Source organism: Sminthopsis crassicaudata, chromosome 6 (assembly GCF_048593235.1).
Source record: "Sminthopsis crassicaudata isolate SCR6 chromosome 6, ASM4859323v1, whole genome shotgun sequence".
NCBI lineage: Eukaryota > Metazoa > Chordata > Mammalia > Dasyuromorphia > Dasyuridae > Sminthopsis > Sminthopsis crassicaudata.
Genome location: NC_133622.1, coordinates 146,356,637 through 146,383,069, shown reverse-complemented (window position 1 = coordinate 146,383,069; position 26,433 = coordinate 146,356,637). Strand labels below are relative to the sequence as shown.

At 34.3% G+C, this 26,433-nt stretch overlaps 1 protein-coding gene across 6 annotated transcripts in view; it reads right to left on the bottom strand.

The window, feature by feature from the left end:
• RAP1GDS1 (Rap1 GTPase-GDP dissociation stimulator 1) overlaps positions 1–26,433 on the bottom strand; it is a 216,152-nt gene that overhangs the window by 41,455 nt on the left and 148,264 nt on the right. For 3 of the 6 annotated variants that reach the window (XM_074273052.1, XM_074273053.1, XM_074273056.1), the window contains 2 exons: positions 20,481–20,627; positions 8,957–9,085 (listed from right to left, as the gene is read on the bottom strand). In XM_074273052.1, the coding sequence (XP_074129153.1) occupies positions 8,957–9,085; positions 20,481–20,627 (276 nt within the window). The remainder of the gene's footprint in view (positions 1–8,956; positions 9,086–20,480; positions 20,628–26,433) is intronic. The other 3 variants (XM_074273054.1, XM_074273055.1, XM_074273058.1) reach the window with 1 other exon arrangement.

Below are 26,433 nucleotides of genomic sequence, written 5' to 3'. Positions count from 1 at the left end.
TAGAGAGATTTAGGAGTAATTTGCAGAGAGACCATAATTGAGTCCATGAAACCGGATAAAATCACCAAAAGAGAATAGAAAGAACAGAATTTTGAGGGAAGTAGGAAATGGAGAAAAAGAAACCAGCAAAAGAGATGGAAAAGAAATAATTAGATGGGCAGGAAGAGAAAGTGATGTCATGGAATTTAAGTGATGAAAAAACATTCAGGAAGACATGGCTAACAGGACAAACTGCTTCAAAAGGATCAGGAAACAAGACAACTGCAGAAACTAAGAGACAAGTAGCAACTAATGATTTGTTTTGACAGAGGAATGAGAACATGCAACCTTGGATTCTTAGAGCAGTTTCAGCAGAGTGAGTTGTGTGGAGTCAGAAGTCTGATTGATTATAATGACTAAGAAGTGAGTAAGTGTAAGAGAAAGCGGAGGCAAGAGGAATAGACAGTTATTTCTTGGCAGTTTGAAGAGACACAATATGATGTCTTGAGAGGATATGGGAGTCCTCATTGAAGATTTTTTTTTTTTTAAGGATGAATCAGATTTGGCACACTTGTACAGTAAGGAAGTCAGTGGCTAAGACAGAATGAAGATAAGAGAAGGAATGATCAAGGGGCAAGCTGATACAGGAGATAAATTTTTTTTTTCTTTTTTGTTATTATAGCTTTTTAGTTACAAGATATATGCATGGGTAATTTTTTAGCAAGGACAATTGTAAAACCTTTTGTTCCAACTTTTCCCCTCCTTTCTCTTACCCCTTCCCCCAGATGGCAGGCTGACCAATATATGTTAAATATGTTAAAATGTAAATTAAATACAATATATGTATACATGTCCAAATAGTTGTTTTGCTGTACAAAAAGAATCGGACCTTGAAATAGTGTACAATTAGCCCATGAAGGAAATCAAAAATCAAAAATGCAGGTGGGATTGGGAATTCTATGTAGTGGTTCATAGTCATCTCCCAGAGTTCTTTTGCTGGGTGTAGCTGGTTCAGTTCATTACTGCTCTATTGGCGGCCATGCAAGAGATAAAATCTAAGGCACAATTAAAGGGGCTGGCCATAACGCAAAGAAAGGCCACCTCTTGCTCAAAGATAACAGTAAAGGCACGTAGCCTAAGTGCAGATGCAATGGGGTTTTAAAATATGCATTTAGACAACTCTCTGGATGACCTTTTTCTGAGGAGGCTCAAAAATGAAGAGATGCTCAGCAAGGCCAAGAAAAAGTGACTGATCATGAAAACATTGATGAATGGAGGAACTGGAGATTATGATGAGGACAACCAATAGAATAAAGAAGAGAGAGGGAAAGGCAAAAAATAGAAAAAAATGGATTATAATAAGGGGGAAACTTAACAAGTCTCTATTATTGCTGTATGGATGATAGTTAGATGACAGAATACATAGAACAGTGAGCCTGGAATCAAGACTTATATTCAAGTCTAACACTTGGGCAAGTCACTTGGTCTCTATTTGTCTCAATTTACTCATCTGTAAAATGGGGATAATAAGAGAACCTTCCTCCCAAAATTGTTATGAGAATAAAATGAGATAATATTGGTAAAGAACTTTGCAAACCTTAAAGCACTATATACATGCTAACAATTTGGAGAGATCTAAGGCATGAGGATCTCTGTGGGTATAAGAGGTACAATGATGAAGATATAAATCATGGGCTTTAGGGAGCCTGGTGAATTAGGTCATATGTCCACAAACACATATGAAGTTCTTGTCTTGGCACAAGACAGGAAGAATAGGTAGAAAAAATAGCCCAGGATTGAACTGGCACAAAGACTCTTTGAGTAACAAAATTATTACATCTCAACAGAGTGGTACAGATAAATTAGTAAACCTCAAAGGAGGATATAGTAGAAAGTGATGATGGAAGTAATAGATGGGAAGAAAAGATCTGGCTGATTCTTTCCAGCTTAGCATGTCAAGGGATATAACTTTCAGAAAGAGATAGATTTTTGTGAGCAATAAAAGTTGGAAAGAATGGGTGATGAAAAGATCTAAGATGAAAGAGACTTTGTTAAAAAGAAAGTAGCTCCAGCTAATTGAGGACCATCCCAGCTATTAGACCTCCCATATTCTTTGGAGTTAAGTTCTAGAGATCCTGGGAGTTTGCCTTAGGGTTTGTTTTAGGCCTAGGCTCTTACTAGTGACCCACATCACGTAAGCAAAAACAATTTAGTGAAGAAGTACTGAATAAAAGGCTCTGAGTGAATATTAGCCTATTCAGGAAAATGAGCTATATCAGAAGTTCAGGATATAAATTTGGATACCTTTAGTTTTTGTATGAAATCATGACTACTGAGGCAAGGAAGGGCTTCTCAAAAAATTAGACAAAGACATAAAAACCGAGCTTGTTCTGAGGTCACATTCAAAGTTATCCATGGGATAAGTGAGGCTCTTTCCCAATAGCTTCTTCTTTCTCTTTTATTCCATTAACTAAGTATAATGCCCAAAAATCCAAATGGTAGATCTGGAAATGATGGTAACACACAAAACCCTGCTTTCCCATTAATCACTACTCTCCTCAACCCCTGTCCCCAACTCTCATTCTCTTGAAAACCTGGAAAAGTGAAGGATCCCTAGTATGCACTAGGGACAGGACTTTCTTTGTTCAAAAGGAGAAAGGGAGGAAGTCATACTAGGTGTTGCCGCTCTACTATTCTACATACTACTTTTGAAAGACCATAGCATCTTCTCCTTTCCCTCACCACCAGATCTCCAGAGAGGTCTACACTGACTGTACTCAGAATACCCTTTTTAAAATAATCTCATTTGAATACCAAAATCATGTGTATGTTTCTTTTCCCTTCCCCCTACAGACCAAGCTTGATTTATCATAAAGCATTCATTTTAGAGAGGCCTTTGCCATCAAATATAGAACTTGAAATGAGACAGATTGAGCCTTTTCATTTTAAAATGCCTAAAACTCACAGAAAATCACCTACATTCAAATTGCAACAATAAGAGATCCTAATTTAGGGATAGAGCAATCTTTGAATTCTGTACCAATTAATTTAGAAGAAAAAAGACAGTATATGTGACTGAAAAAGAGCAGTATACATGTGTACATTTTATGTACTTCCTTCCCTATGACTGCACAGGAAATTGTAAGGCACCATATTAATGAAATTTTTGTATTTTTCTCATTACTTTCAGCCTAATCTAAATAAAGCCTAGTGTGGTGATAGCAATAGATTAACTCTTCTCCCTCATATGCTAGTTCTTCCTTAAAAGGTACTGAGATCTCTTTAGAGCCTTAGTTAGTTCAAGGGGATTATAGGTTCAGGGCTGCTGACATCACTTCCTAGCTGCCTGAGTACAAAACAGCCAGGAAAACTTACATGAAGTCTCCAAGCTTGGCTGATGAATGGGCAATCCAGGCAAAGGAGGGTTTTTTTGCTGAACACATTCGGGATGTCCATAATGTATATCCTTCCTGAATATCCATCTCCTGCTTAGGGTTAAAGTAAATTTCCTTTTAGCCATGCTGGATGACTAACATATGTCTCCAATCGCTTTAATAACAAACATCAATTACTAAAGACCTGAACTAAGTCATTCGCAGCTCAGAACAATTTGTGTGGTCATGCAGAGTTGGACTAGAATGAGCTCATTCAATTGAAGGATAGGCAATGCAGAAAAGTGAGGACTCCATGCTCCCAATGGTACTTTTGGGGATAACTATAAAAATGGTGCTGGTGAAGCACTCCAATATCTGTAATGTCAATATCCCAATATCTGCAGGTTTATAGAGTAAACTATGGCATTCAGCAAAAAGAGATTGATGGGAATATAGAGTACATTTTTAAGAACGATACTGTGATTGTGGTACACTGTTTTGAACAGCTTTTTAGAAGTGACAATATAGCTTAACAAGCAGTCATCAGTCTAATAACTATATAAACAGACAGCCAACTGAGGAGTAGCACAAGGGAACCCAACAGTGTAGCAATGTGTTCAAACCTAAGGAGATCCCGATATTTTAAGATTATCTAGCAACTATGTTAAAGGAACTGTTTGAGCTTATTTTTACTTAATTTTAATTTGGCATTTGAAGTACCAACTAGAATTGTGCCTCACTGACTTGGTTATGATTCTTTTGTGCAAGCCATTGTGGAAGGCATTTGGGAGGACAATGGAACTCAGAGACATTTTTGGGATTGAAGTTATGGAAATATGAGTTAACTTTATCCTAGTTATTGATGGAGCACAAGCAGAACTGCTACATCAGTTTAAAAAGTTTTCACTCTCACTTTCATCTGGAGCTTCCAGAGAGAGATCTCTGCACACAACAAACAAAACATTTATACATGGCAGACAGAATACACAGATTAGTTTAGAGGACTCTCATTTTTTATCTTTCCCTGAAGCTAGATGAGTAATCCTGATCTGGACATTCAGAGTTTGGTGGCAGGTCTGGTGAGAGCAGAATGGGCCAACTGGTAGCAGGAGGATTACCACTAAAAGGAAGAACTAAGGCCCTGGTATAATTGGCCATAATCCTTTGGAGTTCCCAAAACTATCCAGTGTAGCAGTTTCTGGCAATATTAACTATGGTGGACCAGGCAAGGGTAGGGTACTCTGGCCAGCCAGACCCAGCACAGGAAGGCAAACTTAGAACCTAGAAGGAATAGCACCCACAGATTCCTAACAAATGTAGGAGGACAGTGATAAGGCAGGCTGTCAGCATAATCCTTGCATAGAGGAGAAAGATTTGGGAATAATCATATGAGGGAAGAATCAGGCCCCAATAATGCAACAGAGTTCAAGTTTAAGGCAATACTCTGTCTTAGCAGAGAAGAGGAGAGACTCAGGCCACTTGACCTAGCATAGATAGAAAAAGCAATAGAACTCAAGCCCCAGTAATCGTAGTTGTCCTGCACTGGCAGAAAGAGGCAATATCAGCACCTGAGACAACACTCAAGACATGGGGGGGGGGGGGGGGGGGCGCAGTAATTAATCCCAGCAGCATAGGGACTGGTACAAACCCCAGTGGCAGCAGCCAAAGAGCTGTTAATAGAGATGAGGGCCCCAGTAACAGCAGACAGTTAGCTGAAGGTGGCTCAGAAGAATGAGCAATGGCAAGAGATAGGGCCTTAACTTATAAATTAGGCCCTTGTATAATTCTTTTCTATGGAGAGCACCAAGAAGTAATGCTGTTGGGAGATAGCAGTGCTTTTTTGTAACAAGAAGGGAGAGTGAATCCAGAGACCGCTCATGAGTAAAGATTTTATATCCCCCATCTTCTCTCCACCTGAAAAAGTCCTGGCTGATGAGCCAGGGAGTGGGTGGTGATACAGGGGGATGATCTTTAGCCTCTGTTGAGGACTATTACAGGAAAAGTCATCATCTTTGCTGCAACCCTGCTGTCCTTGATGCTGCTCATGGTCACCCCTTTACAATAATAAAATACACTATCCAAAGAATTGGCATCACTCCAATAAGAACTGGGCTGTGTACAAAGACCAGGGCTTCTAGTTTTTCTTTTTCCATATTCACTCTTCAGAAAGCCAATAAATGTTTTTACTATGTTTTTGTTTCTTTCCCTCCTTCAATGCTTCCAGCATCAGGTTTCTTAAACACTCAAATTCAAGGTTGACTAGTAATCGTCTTAAAGTCATTTAAGTGGTAGAAGGCACTCTAGAACAGTGATGTCAAACTCAAAGGTCCAGTGCTGCATATTTACTTAGAAAATCACAAATTAATATTCTCCATATTATATCCTATTTTCATTTATTTTTGTAAAGGGCTGAAACTCTGAATAGGTACACTGGAATCAGACAACTGAGTGATTAAGGCTAATTATCTATTGAGCAATATTGGACAATATTAGCATATGCTTGGAAAAATGGCCAAGACTGGGGGTGAGAGTGGGGTTGTTAACCCACCTTTGCTAATTCTTTAATCAGGAAGGCATGTCCTACCGGATTTAGCCCACTGATGAAGATATTTTCTTCTCAGTATCAATCCATCGTTGCAAACAAAAAAATTATCCTAACAGTATTCTTTGCCCACTAAGAAAGCTGCCTTCTTAGCAAGCTATCTTCTTAGTGTAAATAAATCAACCCCCTTTTTTTTTTTGACACAAGCATTGTACCTGTACTTTTTGGGGTTTATGAATTCTTTTGCAAAACCTGCATAAACGGCAATGGGGATCCTCATCACCCTCATTGCTTCAATACTGGGTTAGGTTCTCATTATCTCAAAACTGGACTATTAAAACAGTCTTCCAGTGAGCCTCTTAAGTCTCTTCCTTGATTCCCCCCTGGTAAAAGTGAGTTTTTCCATCTCAAAAATTTAATATCACTTTGTTCCAATTTCTCTGATGCAACTAACAAGCTATATTCTCTCTCTCTCTCTCTCTCTCTCTCTCTCTCTCTCTCTCTCTCTCTCTCTCTCTCTCTCTCTCTCTCTTTCTCTCTTTTTTCTCTCTTTCTCTGTGTGTGTGTGTGTGTGTGTGTGTATTTTTTCCCTTTTGTTCCTCCCCCAAAAACTAGATGGTGGGTTCCATGAGAGAAGAGATATATCTGGCTTCATGTTTGTAACCCTAGCACCTAGGTTTCTACATGAATTTGAAATTATTTTCCACATAGTGGACAAGATCCTATGACGTATAAACTAAGTGGGCTTAGGCTTGAAATGAATAATTTACATATCTTTATAAACATAGTAATTGCTCAATTAATCAACTGATTTGACTTATCTCAGGGACATTACTAAATGAGATCAATTAAATTCAGTATATTCATTATCAGTCCATATCATTTATTAATTCACTAGATATACTTAGTTAACCAAAGTAGTTAATTCTCTTCTCTCCCAGGAAGCAGCTCATCTGCTCTAGTGAACATTTGTTTTAAAAGTGAAATAAAGACTGCTTTTAATGAGGCTCTGAAAAAAATTCCTTGTCAAAGTATGACCTATGATCTATGTCAGATAATTTTTTTCTTGGGAATCCAGTTGGCATGAACTTACATAACCGATTACGGTTCTGGACTGGTCATGAAGGACTTAGAAGGTACTGACCAGGAAAGAGGGAACTTTTAGAAAACCTGGGCCTTTCTATGAAGGATCCCTCCAATCAAACCCCCTTGGGTCCAAATTCCTTTTGTACTCTGGCTCTGGATAAGGCCTGCCTTATTTTAATGCTCACTATTAGTTCCTTTCCCTAAATTATTAAACAAAAAAAGAGGGAGTTTTTGCTTGGATCAAGTGAAGTGTGAACAGTGATGAAAGGCACCTACAGCTCAACTGAGGTGGGAGTATTGAGGGAGGAGGTGTCACCAAGTACCATGGGCAGCTTTTGAACTTGGAATTTCTGAGTCATACATGGTGAAAGAAAGCTCAGTGTGGAACCGTGGAGACATAAACTCTTAGCCATCACTGCTTCTCCAAGGAATTATTGTTATTTTCCTTCTTAGAGTTAATTTAAGCAACTTATTCTGTTCTATCCTATAATTTTGAGGGAAAAAAAAAAAAGACATCCTGCAGAATAAAAAGGATACAAAGTCCCCTTTTCCTCCCTAATACAGAAGAGTAAAAGCTCTGCTTCACTAAAATTGATGGCAGCCCCCACTATCTGTTCAGGTTTCCCCAACCCCCACAAACAGCTTCTTCCTTATCTAAGGACCCACTGAATTCTATTCAAATTCTAACCCTGACTGAAGCTCAGGCTGGCTCCACCCATGGGCCCCTTCGGATTGTCCAAAGCCCTCCTATTATAAAAAGAGCCAGACTGGAGTCCACTCTTTGCAGAGATCCCAAACATGGCATTCTTATGCTGGTTATGTCAAGGATTTCTGCCCACTGGAGCCACCCTGGCTCTGGTATTCTCCTACCTTTTAATCTTACTTCCAAACTCTACAATAAACCTTTTTTTTTTTAATCAATCTAGGTTTTTGGGCCTGTAAATTCCTTTACAGGGGACTCTGTGCTGTCACTAGAATATCCTTGCACCGACCCAAAAGGGTTCCCCTTTTTTAACTCTCATCAAAATGATGGAAGTTGGAAAAGAGCATGGGGATGCACCGGGGATGGAACAGTGATGGCTGGTGGAAATGAGATGAGGATAGAGGAAGAAAGGACATATAAGCAAGTATACTCACATATCAGGAGGTATGATCCTCAAGCTATATAAGAATGACTTAAATTTTATGTAGTGCCAAGAATAAATAAACTCTGGTTCTAGCACTTGGAGAAAAAACTGAACAGGGAAGAAGGATTCAGGAGCGCTGGAATCAGCCTGCGCAAATACATTCAAGTGGGAGATATAATTCCAGTATGTCAAGCACCCAATAAGTTAGTATGGCTAGAAACCAGTTCTCCAGTGGTTAAGGATAATGTCTTAATCCTCTAAATTTGAAATAAGGAACTAAGAGTTGGCAGAAAAGAATATATAAATATACAACTCAACATTTATGTCTCTGATACAGGGCAGGCTCTATTGATGACCAAGTCAAGTATTTTTTTAAGGATAAGATAAGGAAGGTCAGAATGTATTCTACAAAAATTTTTATCATGAACTTTACTCTTTGTCAACTCACTTTTTCCTTCTCTACTGAATAAAATACTTCTTTCCTCTTTAGTGTCAAAACTGGTGTTATATTAGCTGATAATTCAGATACAAGCTTATTAATTACATCCTCTTCTAATCCTCAAATTGCATAATTGTTGATTACAGACTCAACCTTATGTAAAAATGTGAAGATACAGTACAAATCTTAAATTATGTCATTTAGAATGTAAAATATTACTTATAGTGAGTAAACTTAAGTTCAAAGGGCAATATAGTTGCTTACACAATGTTAACAAATATGGTAACATCATGAAAAAGAATATTTGCATGCAATTTATATTCATTTGTTTAATCTAATACACACATCTTCAATTCACCAAAACATTACTAAATGGAAGGTATGCTTTGACATGTGACTAAGAACTTACCGAGTTCTGCTAAATTGCCAAATGCAACAAGGCACATCTCTGTAAGAGCTGAATTTTGGCAGTGGATGCCTAATAATTTCACTAATGTAGGAATAACACCCATATTGATAAGTTGAGCTTGTAGGGCATCTATAAAAAAAGACAAAAAACAAAAAACAAAAATCAGGACACGTTACTAAACAAAATATTAATAAAGCTGGGAACTGACAAAATAGTAGAAAGCTGTAGGATATAAAAAAAAATAAAATAAAAAGACTCCCATTTTTTCAACTGAGAACTCAATGCTATTTAATTTGAAGTAAAACTCCATAAAGAAAAGCATCTGTATCTATGGGGCTCTATCTTGAAAACGTGAATATTACCAGCTCAAAACTTTTGAACTTGACTTGCTAATAATAAATGGAAATTTAATACCAAGAAAGATTTACATAGTAGACCCAATTACCAAACTATTTCATCAGGCTCTTTTAAGAAGCATGGTGCATAATGTTGTCATCTGGTATGTAAATGAAATTGCAGGAAATCACGAAGAATATGAAAAGCTTAAAGGAAAAAAGCAAGATTAATAAAGGCCAGAAAGAAAGAAAGAAAAAGAAAAAATTCTCAGAATTCTCCAAGGCAGTATTTTATAATGAGTAATAAAAAAGGCATAATAAAAGGGAACAAGTTATTTCTGGATATCCGCAAGTAGAATTTTCTTTCAGTATTGTTAGGAAGAAGCATAATTTGAAAAAGAAAAAAAGTGGGTTATTTACAAGTGTTTTCCTATTGTCCATTTTATACACTTATAATGACATATCTCGGTAATAAAGAGAAAAACACTGGTTTTATAAGTGAGCAGAGTTAAGAGTCAATGGGCACTTGTTACATTTATCATCAGGCTTTTCCTACATCCCAATTTAACATCCCAATATGTGCCTCACAATTCCACAATGGCTTTTCATTGGACAATGAGAAAAAAAAAGGCACCTAGAGTAAAGCAAAAGGATAAAAACAAAACCAAACAAAACAAAAATAACTTCCCTAGCAAAAACGTTAAGTGGAAGGAGGATCACATATTTACGTTTATACAATATTCTTTTCTTCATTACTAGCTACAATATTATTTTCCAATAACTTGAAAATAGTATGTCATTTTAAAGTTACTTTATCCAAGTTCTTTTAAATTACCTTTTGGTTAATCAAAGACAAAAATCTATGAATTTCCAGCAAAACAACTTCTATTCACAGCATGCATGCCTCAGCTAGCATCACAGTCAATCTGCATTTGTGGATAAGGGGTGGATGACTATGAAGCATTGGTCATTGGGAAGCAGCATGATTTGGAGGAGAGTACTAGGTCTGCAATATAGGACATGGGATGCAAGCCAAGCTCTGCTTCTCACTATTTATATGACCTCAAGGATATCACTTCATCTTTCTAAGTCCCAGTTTCCTTTTGAGAGCATTACCAATCCCTTTCATTCCTAAATACATGATCCTCAGATCTTGCTAGTGGCCTCTGAAGTAATGGGTTATTTTTCCTTTTTATGACTTTTAATACAGCTTATAGAAAGAACAGCAGCCAAATGTTTTTGAAAACAATTCAGTAGATTACTTACATACAGAATAGGGTTTTATCTTATTGGGTTTCTGTGAAAATTTTAACCATATTAGAAGGTGAGTGTGAAGGAAGAGGAATACTTCCTTAAGAAAGGAGCCCTTTACATAAAAAAACCTTAAATCTGAAAAGGGAGGACAATTATAGATTAGGATTCATTCATTACAGGCTTAAAATAGCTTCAAATCTAATATGGGATTAGAAATCAGAATTAGAAATTTGAATCTTTAAAAAGGGGTCTCAGAGAAAAAACAAAACATTGGTGGAAGTAAATTATTTAGAAGGTATGAGGGGAAAATAAACAGAATAATAGCCTTTATGTTAAGTATGGTTTTCCTTAATATAAAAATTGGGAAATACTGTGTTAGTAATGAGCCAACCTTGAAGTCAAGAAGAACTGGACTTAGTTCTATCACTGATATTGGCTATTTGACCATGGGCAAATCACTTTATTTCCGGGCAAATCACTTCATTTCCAGACAATAAATAGAAAGCGACTACAAATCTGCCATGGGAGAGGGAGTTTACTATGCAAAATCAACAATAAGCCTAGTTTAAAAAAATACTAGAAAAGTCAACACAAAATTTGACAATGATTTAATTTAGCTATATAGATAGAATAATTTGACTATCATAGTTTGAACATTTATAGAAATCATGCACTGTGTAGCTTTGCACATTGGAAAAAATTCAGTTACTTACCAGTCACTAGAGTTCTTTCCTACTGGGTCATTTCTGCAGATCCTTGTTCCTTAGCAATATTTTTGTAGGGTTTTTTGGTTTGTTTTAGATTTGGGGGAGAGCACCGCCTCAAATATCGCAGAGCTATTGAATTATTCAATTTCAAGTACGTAAGCGTGAGCACTAGCGCATGCATTGAGTGTCGGTCAAACTCCAATCTGTGTGTGTATCTTTGTGTTTTGTATTTATATGTGTATGTAAGAGCACTGCATACCCCCTCAGTTCTGTTGGCATCAACTCAAAATTCAATGCTCCGGGAAAATCAAGGAGGACAAGTTTTTTGGAAGGGATGGTCCAGAAAGAGAATGCCATGTATCAGTGATTCAACGTTCACCTTACCTTGGTATTTTTGCCAACACAGATTCCTTGCTCTTTTAACATCAGATTTTGTTGCCAGGGAAAATAAGAGCTAATGGATTAGGAAAAGCAAAAACAAAAACAAAAACAAAAATGCTGCATATAGGTTCAAGCAGCAATACTTGTAGTTGTGGCAGGGGAAAAATTTTAACACAACCATCTGACAAATGGTACAAATGGCTGGAATCCATAAAAATCAATTAGCTTCTAGAAAATAATGCTCTTTGAAGCCTCTTGAGAACCAGATTAGTTATATACTCACATACAAACATACCATATATACAAATAAATAAAGAAAAACAGGTAGTCACCTAATTGGGACAGACTCATTTCAGATCAGCTTTAGCCCTTCCTATCTGTCCACCTAAAATTTCTCAACTCTACACAATTAAAGTCCAGGATAGATAAATAAGATGGCTTTCTCCTCAAACACTAAAGACCCAGGAGGCAAAAGAACATAGGATTTTCTACTGTATGGGTTAATACTAGGCATCCTAAAAAAAACATTTAAAAAAAAATTGCCTAATTCTTTTGGAAGATTTAAGCACATGATAGGAAAAAAAATCTGAAATTTCATTAGCTTCCTGGCAAACGTGGCAGTGAGCAATAAAATGAAGTCAGAGTAAACTGGGGCCATAGGTGTTGGTGCTCAACACTTTCAGGGGAAATGGCAACGTAGTATATTACTCTAACATCTTTTGCCTGGAGATCTCAATTTGCTCATTTGAATTCACATGTCAAAAAAGTTTTTACTATAAAATCTTTATCCTGAATTAGAATTTAGTGCTATTGCAATTAAGTAGTTTATTAGAATGATTGTTGTGCACATCCATATGCAAGACATTGACTCATAATTTGATAAGAAAAATAAATCTTTAATATATTCCCCTGACATCCAAAGAAAACACATTAATGGAAGTCAAATGGTTAACAGCTGTCAACCATGGCACTATGATTTATTTTGTAAGAATCATCTCTGAACAAAAAACAATCATTTATTTCAACCTATTTTATATTTTCTAGTAATATCTGAAGAAAAAGTTCTCTCCTCTCTTTTTCCTTGCTAATGATAAGAAGAATTTTTTAGAACCAGAAACAGTTTGTATTTTCCTCAACATAACTGAATGAGCCCATAAAATCATAGCAACACCAAGGCTCTTGCACCAAGTGAGAGCTGGCTAGAGAACTCAAGGTGGATGTATTCTAGAGCTCAACAAACACAATACTTCACAAAATGCGACCCAGGCCCATACATAGCAAACACTTATTATGTATGTGAAAGACAGTCTATAGACAGACAACACAATGTCATTAAAGTCTTAAGACTTGTTCTTGATCCTGATACACACCACAGACAAAAACTGACAAAAAAAATACAGTATTACAGAATTACGTGATGTCAAGATGGCGCAGGCCCTACATGATCTATGGGAAGGAAAAAGGGGGAGGTACTGAGGGGGTGCAATACAGATGCATATACAGGGAGATAGAAGGCAATCAACACATGCGCTGGTGTAAACACTTACCTACCTACATTTGAATTTCAATGGTTCCATGTTCTTCAGGTGACACTCATGGAAACTCCAAAGAATGGGGATCTGGAGAGAAGATCCCAAGTTGAAGAACCCCCTTTTTTTTTAAGTTCTAAGTTTAACACACTAATTAAGATTAGATCATACACTTTCAGGTAAAGATTTAGAGGTATTTCACATACTTGTTATGCTGGTCAATTACAAAAAAACAAAATGGTTTTGAAAATGCCAAAATATGTTTATCTCACCCACCCAAGTAAAGGCTACTAATAGGAATGATATATTTAAATTATTAACAAGGATTTTATGATAAAATTGCCTCAATTAATTTATTTTTTTAATACAGCTTTCTACTCACTTCTCTTATTAAAAATTCTTGGTTATTTTTATTGGGTATCAAAATAAAAAGACTTGTAGGATATTAACTTTAGGCTACATTTAATTATATTTATGAAAGGAAATTAACATAAATTCTTCCGTAATGAAACACAGAATTGAAAACCAGGTTTAAAAAAAAAGTCTTAATGAGGGGACATCTTAATAATAACTGCTAAGGTGATTACTTGGTCATAATAAAGCCTGAAGAACATTTCTCCTGATAGATGGCATACTTTTAAGTCTCCCAAAAGACAGGTAAAAAGGAGCAATTATTAATCAACTCAAAAAATTCTAATCACATAGAGTTTGAAAGTTTAAAAAAGATTCAGCTTAAAATTTAACTAAATTAATGAAAGGGAGAAAAAAGCTTTGAGAATATCAAGATCAAACAGATTAACAATAAACTAGACAGTAGCTATAAATAAGTAGGTAGGCACCTAAGCACCCTTCTCATCAACTGTAATCTTTAACTATCATTCTTCACCCTTGCATAACATTTTGTATAAAGAGCTCATTTATAGACTTTGAAAATTAACTTAAAATAAACTATCATGTATTTCCATAAAATATACACCTATTATTGCATGTTTTTACATGTTAAGTTATGCCACTGATTTATACTAATATGTAATACATATTTCATTTCAATGGTATACAGAAAAAAAATCTGCTATTAAGCATTGTAAAGACCTATCTATGAAGCTGACTTAAAAAAAATCTATTAGATCAAGAGCACACTTAAAGTCCATAAGTAAAATAGTTAGTGCTTTACAGAAAAACAAAATGCAAGGTTTCCCTATATATTTCTAAAACACTTGAAAAAGATTAAATTCATCTCACTATCATTTTAACAGAATAGAAACAAATGAGCATACTGGAGGGAGACAGGATGAGGGAGAAAGAAAAAGGAAGGTAGAAAGGGATAGGAGGAGGAGGAGAGGGAAAGAAAGAAAGAGGGAGAGTGAGGGTAGAAGGGGGTAGGAGGGGAAGGAAAGAAAGGACACATAGGTTAGATTAACATATTCTTAGGCATATGCCATATAAAATTAGGACTTGCCAATTTGAGGGAATTATTTAAATAAAAATGATTCTTTGCTTTGTAAATGCATTCACACTATAAGATCCCTTTAATGTCTCTTTGTTTTATATAATTCAATTTACAAATTCTGAATTACACAGGAGACATCTGTATAACAAATAATAAAAAAAGTCCAAGTTTTAGTCAGTGTTCTATTCATTTTAAACAATATTCAACATGAAACATTTTCAGTAAACAACTTGGGCAGTCTTTAAAACTTGTTAGTACTTAAGTAGTAGGCAAATATAAGCCCCAATATTCACAAAAGTCCACCTGCTCAAGATCATCTTCCTATTCACAGTTTCCCTATGAAATAGCTTTTTAAAAAAATGATCCAGATAGCAATCTTCCATCTGCACAAATATTACCATCACCATCACCATCAATGCAATCATACCTACACCTACAGTAGTCTGATCTATCTAATTTATTAGATGGAGCAGGATACACAAGAACATATGCTCTTTCTATTATAAAGTGCTTTCAAAAGCATTTGTGGCAAGTTTCTGTGTAGGCTACCTTTTTGATCTAACAAAAATTGATTTAATTATTAATCATAAAGTTTCTGTTTTCCGCACATGAGAAAAATCCAGAAATTTACTTACAAGATGATATTTAATAAATAGAACACTCTACTTCTTGAAAAACAAACAAATCCACAGTTGTATTTACTCCCTAAAACAGAAAGTTTTTAAATTCTAATAGCCAGACAACTATGAGCATACAACTTAGTATGTTTATGCAATAAGCTATATTTGAAAATAGGTGTAAACCTGGAAGGCACTTCTACCTATGAACAGAAAAGATGATGAAGGACTTAAAAAAAAAAATAAAACATTCTAGAGAAAGCATCTTGCTTAGCATGAAGAATATTTGTGATGTGGAGGTGCAAAAGACAAACATAAATCAATCAACAAATGGTTTTGAGTGCTAATTCAATGGTTTTGCTATGCAAAACAGCATCATATTTTAGAATGGATTACAGGATTAAATATAAAAATGGAAAATAGACTCACAGTTTAAAAGCGATAGAGATTTTAAAGAATCAACCCTCTTCGATCCTTTTTTATCACAAGTGATGAAACTTGGGATCAGGGAAGTTTAGTGGTTGGTCTAGGCTAGGGCCTCACAAAGCACCATTAGCCCTTCAGATATCCCATTGTTGAGTGCACTGTTGAGTGGTTACTGTAATGTTTTGGGAACAAATAAACAAAATCAGGAAGCAATGGGGGAGAGAGTGACCACAAAGGAAGTTTTAGGCATTGCTTCACAGGGGAGCCAAAATAGGTTTCCCACTCAAACTTAACAATGCTTGAGGTACAGAGAAAGTTATCTCAAGTACAGAGATACTCTCCTCTGCTAAACTGGCAAAAATGATCAATGTATCCTGTTAAGGTAATAGCACTCTCCCTATATACCCAGTCCCAAAATTATTTTGTATTTCCTTACATAATATAGTCTTAAGGTCTCTCTCTTCTTTTCTGAACAGAATTTTAAAATCCTTTTAAAAGTTGCATAAAACTTTTTTTTTCTTTTTAGTTAGTTGGTTCCTTTAAAAAATGTTTTTATTGTGAACTAAATGAGTATCAATAACTTTTTTTTAATGATAAAGATATCTTACTTTAAGAAAACCCAATATTATTCCTTTTGACATTAGTTTTAATTATCTTGTTTGTACATATTCATTTCCATGATGTTTCCCCCAGTATAGTGTAAGCTCCTGAGGTCAACAGGGGCTGCTTTTGCCTTTTGTAGTATTCATAGCACTTAGCACTGTGCCTGGCACATAGTAGACAATTAATATTTGATTCACAGATTTAAAGCTGGAAGGGACCTTAGAGGTCATCGAGTTCAACTCCTTCATTTTCCAGAAGAGGAAAGAAGGCTATTTCAGTGACTTGTCCCGGGTTACAAAGTATGTATCTGAGGCAAGATTTGAACTTAGATCTTACAAAATCCAAACCCAGAGTTTTATCCACTGTAGCAACTACACAAGAAAACCCTAAGTTATCTGAAACCTCTCATTCTATTTCTCATATGTATTTAGATTACCTACAATACATACCTTATTATTTCTACCAAATTATAAGCTCCTTGAAGGCCAGGGCTTTGCCTGATTTACCATCATATCTGCCCTAGGATTGAGCATAGTACTTCAACCTTGAACAAATGTTGAAGAGAAATTAAAGATTATTTACTTGATTGATTAGATTCATTATAGGATCCTTTACATAGCTGTGTAACTACATTGTATTATGATTTAATTTACCAAAATAACGACTTACACACATAGTAAGCACTTTAATGTCTGTCAAATGGCACTATATTTCTAGAACCACGTTTATTGCTTTTGTACAAGTTATAAAATGGAAGCATTTTACTACTGTCGACTAAGACTTCTGGAGGATTCTAAGGGTTCAAAAATCACCCTGAATATGTTTTATTACTTTCACAACGTATTTTTAAAGTAGGTTGAAGGACTTATATAATAGTTTCATTTGATAGAGTCAAAAACTGAATTTGCCCAAGTCATTAAGTCAACCAGTGCCCAGACTAGAATCTAAACTTTAAATTGTTGTCTGGAGCTTATCCATTAAGGGGACAAACAGCCAAAGGGTAGAGGTGCTTTCTTTAGAAAAGCTATATTGATGACTTTTCCAGACAATTTTAATATCTTCATAGTCATAATACTTAACTGATTCCACAGAGAACTTCTGGTAATGACAGTTCCTTAGATACAAATAAGACTCTGGAGAGGTCTGTAGTAGAATTAATTTTTTATGTTAGAACAAAACAACTATAATGCAAATACTCTTTGCTTAAGCTAATATAAACTAAATTTGTTCCCCAGGTTATCCACCTCATCAGCTATGTTCTCTTCCTTCTGAGGTCTCTCTCCTCCTTTCTCATCCTTCTGACTTTTCCACATCCTGAACATCTTTCTTTTCCACCTGCCCTTTATTTGTACATTTTGTATCGATAGTGCCTGTGACATAATAAGCACTTCACAAGTACCCTATTTTTCTTTCTATCTTTTACACTAGAAGACAGTAATGGATATAAAGAAAAACTTCCTAGAGAAGAGATAATAAAGATTAAGCCTTTAATTTCTGAGTTCTATTGGTAGAGAAGTCTCTTCTAAATATACAAAATAGTTTAATGATTGATAACGAAGTTAAATTTGATTTGGAAAAAAAATTATTTCAAATTATTTAGGAAAAAATGGAATAAAATTGTTCTTTAACAACTCTATGGAGCATTTTAAAAAATGTACACTGAAAATCAATGTAAAGAAACAACAAATTATCTCATAAACTGCTAACCTAAATACAAAAAGCTTGAAAGAAAAAAGAAATGGAAGATAGAAGAAGAGAATCTTTTGTGATAAAATATTTAAAATTAAATTCTTTCTGAATCATCCTTTTAAAATTCTGAAAACTGAACTTAAAATCTGCATTATCCCTTTCAGATCACATAATAATTTAAATTGTGATTCAAAAATGTAAAACTGTCTAAATAAGCTTAAAATTACTTCAATAGAATACCTCCCATAGTGGGAAAAGATGGTTTGAAGACAAACTGATTATGAACTCATTGATTCTCTATTTAGTGCTCAGCATGCTATTTGAGTAGCACACTTTAATTCATGGGTGAAAATGGTCCCTAGAAGTCATTAACTTGTCACGTAGGCATGCAACTATTTGTGCATATCTCTATGCTATGTTTATTAGCACCTCTTTGAAAGTATTCCAAATGTTTTGGGGAACTCATCTCCATTTTAAAATGTTGAAAAAAATAAGCTACTTTATGTTTTCTAAACAGATCACTCAGTCACAGAGCAAAGAACTATATTCTTCATGAAGATTTAGTCTATTTTCTCCCAAGACTGTATTAGTTTAGACTGTGATTATTTTTTGATTTGTTCCCTTTTCTTTTATGTTTTGGCAATTGACTCTTGTCTTATTTCTCCACATGCATAAATCCAAATGGGAGTTCAAAGGAAATAGAAATAGCATAAATAATTGACTGCCACTTTTCTCATTTGTATTTTAAGTCCATATATTTTATGGTCAGCTCTTAATTATTCATGGGTCGATTAGCCATTTTGTAGATTATCTAGATTCTTGCTCATCTCTTGCTCAACATCAGGATGGAAAGTAGAAGAGAAAAAAGGGAATGTAAGAGTGTTAATACTGTTAATTCTTATAATGTTAGATTTGGAAGAAGGGAAAAAAATCTTTGTGGATTACTTATGAGTTTCATTTTTATGTTATCAAGCATACTGTAGAATTGGCAATATTTTATAATAAATTAATGGCAAAACATTTTTTGAACTGAAAAATTTAAAGGCACTAAGAATAAAAGTGCTTCAATAGTCCAGAAATCATGTACTTTTAGAGTAGGGAAAGTTATTTTTGCTATTTGAAACTGTCTAATTAAAAATATAGAAAATAATTTAATTGTCAATTTTCCTATTATATACGTGTTTGATAAATATATGACCAATCAAGTAAGTGCCACCTATGTGGCAGGTATTGTGCTAGGTGCTGAGGAAACAAAAACAAAAGTGAAAACAAGCCCTTAATGGAGCTTATGTTCTACTGAAGGAAATAATACACATGTACATAGACAGATAAACATAACAGATATAGAGAGATTAGACAGAAAAATAAAAGATAAACAGATATAGATAGAGGGGAGGAGAAAAGGAGGGAGAAAGAGAGAGAGAGAGGGAGAGAGAGGGTGAGGGAGGGAGAAAGAAACTGTATAAAACAAATACAAAGAGACCTTGGACAGGACAAGTCAACCAGCAGCTTGGGGAATCAAGGGAGGCTTACTCCAGAGGTGACTCTTAATGTGAGTTTTAACTCCTACAAGCAAGGATAAAGAGAAAGAGATAGCACAAAGATATGGAACTTGAAAATGAAATGAGAAGATCAGCATGTCTAGAGTGTAGGATATATAGATGGGCAATGTATAATGAAGTAGGAGCAGGCTATGAATAGTTTTATATGCAAAAATAGTGTATTTTTGATCCCAGTATAGTTCATTTAGTTTATGAAATGACATGATCAGATCTATGCTTTGAGAAAATCACTTTAGCAACTCCTTGAAGGATACAACTTCTAGTTTACTTTTTTAAAAGAAAAGTTATATATAGTAAATGTACAAAAATAAGTTATCTGGGATTTTTTAAATATAATTTTTAAGGTTTATTTATATTTTTAAAATCGAAAATTTTACTTCTTTCCTACTCTAATATTCAAATAAAATCTGTAATTTCACTGACATGGTCAGCCCTTCCATGATTTCAAGTTGTGTAAATCACAACTTTAATTGTGTTAATCAACTGACTTCACAAGTTGGATGATCAGAAAAATTCATCACCTAATGGTTATTTTCCTAATTGGAATCATTCTCTAGACCAATAATTTTATCCACTTACAGAATATGCATCTAAATATTGTTTATCAAAGCAATATGCTAAACTAAGAAAATTTTTTAAATTTAGCAACTTCATAACCTTTTGTGAAACCTTTCAAGACTGAATGGATTCTATAACTTAGATGATAAAACTATAACTGATTTTGTAAATCTGCATATAAGAAAATTCAAGATCACTGACTCTAATACTGTCTAGTAACATAAAGTAACCTTTAAACCAAGTTCATAATAAATGTAACACTAATTTTGGAAACATTATTTTTACCTTTAATAGAAATCTATAGCCTATGAATTCTTGATTGTATATCTAAATTGTTTGGTTTGGATTTTTCATTTGAATAAGGACAATTTTTTCCCCCAGAGATAAAGGAAGTTTTCAGGAGTTTTGTTTACCATTCTCATTGCTATAGTTCATCAGCATGCCACAAAAGACAGTCAAGAGCTTCTCACTGGCGGGGTCTGTGCTACTGCCCAGTGACCTGAGATGGTCAACTACAATTTGGGCACCACCTGCATGCTCAACTGCACTCCTGCCCTCATCTGTAAAACAAAGAGTTAAATTAAAAATAAAAAATAAAAAATAGCCTCATAATTCCAAACACAAAATATAGCAGTTATACATAAATTCAATCTTTAAACAGTAAGAGGAAAACAGTCCTGAACTAGACACAAAATTCTTTAAATGAATGAATGAATGAATGGTTGTAGACAAACTTGTTGAAATGGAGTAAGAAAACAAATGCAACCATTTCTCTTGAAGAAAAAAAAAAAGATTATTTTCAATTGTTAGATGAAGGAGATTATGGTTCTATTGTAATTGCAATACTCTCTACCAAACTAATCATCATCATCACCATTCATCATCACCACACAAAATTGAGGAAGAATGTGAATTTTTATCAACAGTTTTCATTTTTCTCACATTGGCAACTAAGCAACATACTACTCTGTCAATAACTGTCAAATATGGATTACTGAAGAGCTGTAAACCCAACTCTCAAAAAAAAATCAAAACTAAAACTAAACAAACCCCCCTTCTCCCCCCCCAAAATTAAGATGATCTAGGTCACCATAAAACCAGCCTTAAGTTTGAACTCGCCTGCTGTCACTACGAAAAATAAAAAAATTAGTCCAAATTACCTTTAAAAATTATATTACATTTTTTTCTACTTCCTTCCATTCTAGAGTACAATTAAATGCATACTTAAATGTTTTCTTCTTCACTATCACAACACCCAAATTATTAAGAGCTCCCAAATGTTTCCCTTAAATTCCTACTGTCTTTATTTTAAAAGCCTTTGGTATAGGACAAAACAGTCAATAACTTTAATAAATTGCAATAAATTGCTAAATAGGTTAGATTCAAAGGACAAAATAGTCAATAACTTTAATAATCTAGTGTTTGACAACCCAAAGACCCCAGCTTTTGTGATAAGAACTCACTGTTTGACAAAAATTGCTGGGAAAACTGGAAATTAGTATGGCAGAAACTAGGCATTGACCCACACTTAACACCATACACCAAAATCAGGTCAAAATGGGTTCATGACTTAGGCATAAAAAATGAGATTATAAATAAGTTAGAAGAACATAGGATGGTTTACCTCTCAGACCTGTGAAAGAGGAAAGAATTTATGACCAAAGAAGAACTAGAGATCATTATTGATCACAAAATAGAAAAGTTTGATTATATCAAATTGAAAAGTTTTTGTACAAACAAAACTAATGCAGACAAGATTAGAAGGGAAGCAATAAACTGGGAAAACATTTTTTACAGTCAAAGGTTCTGATAAAGGCTTCATTTCCAAAATATATAGAGAACTGACTCTAATTTAAAAGAAATCAGGCCATTTTCCAATTGATAAATGGTCAAAGGATATGATAGACAATTCTCAGACAATAAATTGAAACTATTTCTAGCCATATGAAAAGATGCTCTAAGCCATTATTAATCAGTGAAATGCAAATTAAGACAACTGAGATACCACTACACACCTGTTAAATTGGCTATAATGACAGGGAAAGATAATGTAGAATGTTGGAGGAGATGTGGGAAAACTGGGACACTGATACATTGTTGGTGGAATTGTGAATACATCCAGCCATTCTGGTGAACGATTTGGAACTATGCTCAAGAAGTTATCAAACTGTGCATACCCTTTGATCCAGCAGTGTTACACTGGGGTTATATCCCAAAGAGATTTTAAAGAAGGGAAAGGGACCTGTATATGTAAGAATGTTTGTGGCAGCACTCTTTGTAGTGGCCAGAAACTGGAAATTAAAAGGATGCCCATCAATTGGAGAATGGCTGAATAAACTGTGGTATATGAATGTTATGGAATATTATTGTTCTGTAAGAAATGACCAGCAGGATGATTTCAGAAAGGCCTGGAGAGAATTACATGGACTGATGCTGAGTGAAATGAGCAGGACCAGAAAATCATTATATACCTCAACAACAATACTATATGATGATCAATTCTGATGGACGTGGCTCTCTTCAACAATGAGATGAACCAAATCAGTACCAATAGAGCAGTAATGAAATGAACCAACTACATCCAGTGAAAGAACTCTGGGAGATGACTATGAACCACTACATAGAATTCCCAATTCCTCTATTTTTGATTTCCTTCACAGGCTAATTGTACACTATTTCGAAATCCAATTATATTTGTACAGCAAAATAACTGTATAGACATGTTTACATATATTGTATTTAACTTATACTTTAACATATTTAACATGTATTGGTCAGCCTGCCCTCTGGGGGGGGGGGAAGGAGGGAAAAAATTGGAACAGAAGGTTTTGCAATTGTCAATGCTGAAAAATTACCCATGCATATAAAAAGGTATAAAAAAAAAGGCTTTGGTATACATATTATCTCATTTAACAGTTCCTCTAACTTAAATATTCAAAAGGAAGAAATTTATTATTTTTCAAGAAGGAAAAATATTCTTAAAATGAAACAAATTACATACACACTATACACACAATATAATTTAGATTCTATTATAAATACAAATACATGCTCCTCTGTCTATCTACTTTTGATTATCTGCTGTTTTGTACTGCCTGAAATTATCAAGATGCAGACTATTTTAAGTTTAAATCTCTGTTCCAAAATTTCTGTACTATCAAATAAAAAGAAAATCTGTAAAGAAAGATTGTTATAAAGAGAGATCCTGAGGTTTATAATAAAACAATGAAACAAACAAAAAACCCATAGGATTATTTGCAGTTTTTTTTTCCTAATTTCACAGTGGAAAAGAAAAGGGATCAATGATATCGATATTTTTAAAATATGTGGACTTCAAACGAAAATCAGAATCAATGACAAGAAGCAGCAGCACAGCATTGCAAATTATCAAATAGTTCAAGTTTTACGATCCAATAAACACACTTTATAGTGTTTCATTTTGAATACAAATTGTGCCATTTGTACTTGCATTAATCTTTATATAAAGTTACTAAATATTTAAGGCAGTTTTTTTGTTAAGTTGATAGGAGATTTTACATTGTATTATGATTGTGCTTGTTTATTTTTAAAAGATTTTCACGAGACTCATAAGTGACTATTTCAGGCACAACTCTATGAGCCATGATGAACAGGTTTTGCATTTCTGGATATGACTTTAATACCCATCACAATAATAAAACAATGTTCAAGAAGTATTATGAATCATTACGTCTGGAAACTAGGTTTTCATTCTTTTCTTATAGTAACATAACACTTCACCAGGAAACAAGAGTATAATTGCTTTTCCATTATAGCTATACTATTCCCCTACCCCAATTCCTCACTTCTTTAATCCTAATGTACTCTACAGAACAGCTGGGCCTCTTCACATATTCATCCCTTTTCATCAGTAAAATTAATATCACAGCTTTAAATCTAGGGAGAATCCAGTATTTCTATCACTGTACAGCAGCCCTATAGCAGATGAAGCAAAATTGTGAATAGCACAGTTATTAAATCTCTCATGACATAAAACAGAGAAGAAAAATTAATCAGTATTATCATAAAGTAACATAGCATAGGTGTAGCTTGAGCTTCAAAGCTTCATTCTGTAACAATGGGAAATAAACTACTAACAATTAATAATTTTGGGAACTAATTTTGCTATAAATAAATAGTCTGACTGCATTTCACTCTTGCAAAACTATTATGGAGTTATCACCTTCCATATCTTTAAAATATCTCATGAAATTACTTATTATATTAACTTTTCCTGGCTGTTATCTAACAACTGATTTTATTGAATTTGTGACCCTTTAAAAACTTGGATCTTTTTCATGAGAGATACCAATATATTAGCTATACTTTTCCCGTTCTGTACTTGTGTTAAAACAAACAAACAAAAAAAGGCACCTAGGTACAGAATATTATAATTAACCAAATTAAATTTCATCTTATTAGATTTGGTCATAATTTTAATCTGTCAATATTGTCATGCCAGCTGCAAAACTGATTTCTAAAAATCTGATTAAGAAAAAAAAGTCTTCTTATAGACAGATAAAGAATGGTGAATCACACAGGGACATAGAGAGATCAGACAGGGTTTCCATTCTCTAGCTCTAAATTCACTATTTATTCCAGTTATTCAACCACTGGATCCAACCAGTTTTACTATCAGGACACAAAGATGGTCTGGGAGGGTCATAGGGTAGGCTAAAATCCAAGTGCAAAAGTTACAGAGTCATAAAATTTCAGCACTAGAAGGGACCTGAAAGTCCCTCTAATCTAATCTGTATCCAAAAAATATTTCATTCTACCACACAACCAGCTCTTGAAGACGTCAAATAAATGCACCTGTTTAGCCAGCTATTTCTGTCACCATGTTTGTCAATTATCCAAAATGATATCTTCTACATACTTGTTTTACCAGAAGAATTATTTGAAGGATATGGATATAAAGGACAGTTGGAATTTTCCAAAAGGAGCTTACAGTGTGCCAAATACAGGATGGTGATTGAATTGTTAAACCTACATAGCAGTGACAATAGGATAAAATAATCTAGTTTGTCCCTCATACATTGTTAGGAATTTCTTTATAAATAGTTATGTACACATGTCATATCCCCCAACTAAACTGTAAACTCTATAAAAGTAGCAAATAATGCTTTATATATTTTCTTAATGTCTAGCAGTGTTCTGCATAAAGGACCTGAAAAATATTAATTTGAATTATACACTTAGAAAAAGTTTTAGTAATAAAAGACCCCAATAAAATAATAGGTATTCTCCCCAAATTGCTTTTAACTTCACTATCTTTAAATTGTTATTAGCTTTCTACAGAAGAATCAAGGATATGGATATCAAAGACTAAATTATAACTATTTTCACTTGCTTCTCTGCAAACAAAAACAAAGCAGGTCTCACAATCATAATCAGGAATTCCACTTCAGCTATATGGAGAGAGTGTAGTATGAAATTTACTGAATCAACATGATGATAGCTAATATTTATATGGTCCATTTATATGGAGAGGAAAGAATAATTGAAAGTCCAGAGATGATGGTAATGAAGTTCTCCATGGAATGAAAAGAACTTTAAAGTAGGAGAGGTGGCAAATGAATATTGATGGAAGCTTATCAAAGTATCCAACAATGTATCAGTGTCCCTCCAACATTCATCATTATCTTTTCCTGTCATCCTAACCAATATGACAGGTATGTTGTGGTATCTCAGAGTTGTCTTAATTTGCATTTCTCTGATCCATAGTGATTTGGAGCACTTTTTAATATGACTAGAAATAGTTTCAATTTCTTCATCTGAAAATTGGCTGTTCGTATCCTTTGACCATTTACTAATTGGAGAATGGCTTGAATTCTTATAAATTTGAGTCAATTCTCTATCTATTTTGGAAATGAGGCTTTTATCAGAACCTTTCCCAGTTTATTGCTTCCTTTTTAATCTCATCTGCATTAGTTTTATCTGTACAAAAACTTTTTAACTTAATATAATCAAAATTATCTATTTTGTGATTAATAATAATCTCTAATTCTTCTTTGGTCACAAATTCCTTCATTCTCCACAAATCTGAGAGGTAAACTATCCTATGTTCTTCTTATTTGTTTAGAATATCATTCTTTATGTCTAGATCATGAACCCATTTCAACCTGATCTTGGTATATGGTATTTAGTGTGGACCTATGCCTAATTTTTGCCATACTAGTCTCCAATTTTCCCAGCAGTTTTTGTCAAATGGTGAATTCTTATCCCCAAAACTGGGGTCTTTGGGTTTGTCGAATACTAGATTGCTATAGTCATTGACTATTTTGTTCTGTGTACTTAACCTATCCCACTGATCAACTTCTTCATTTCTTAGCCAGTACCAAATGG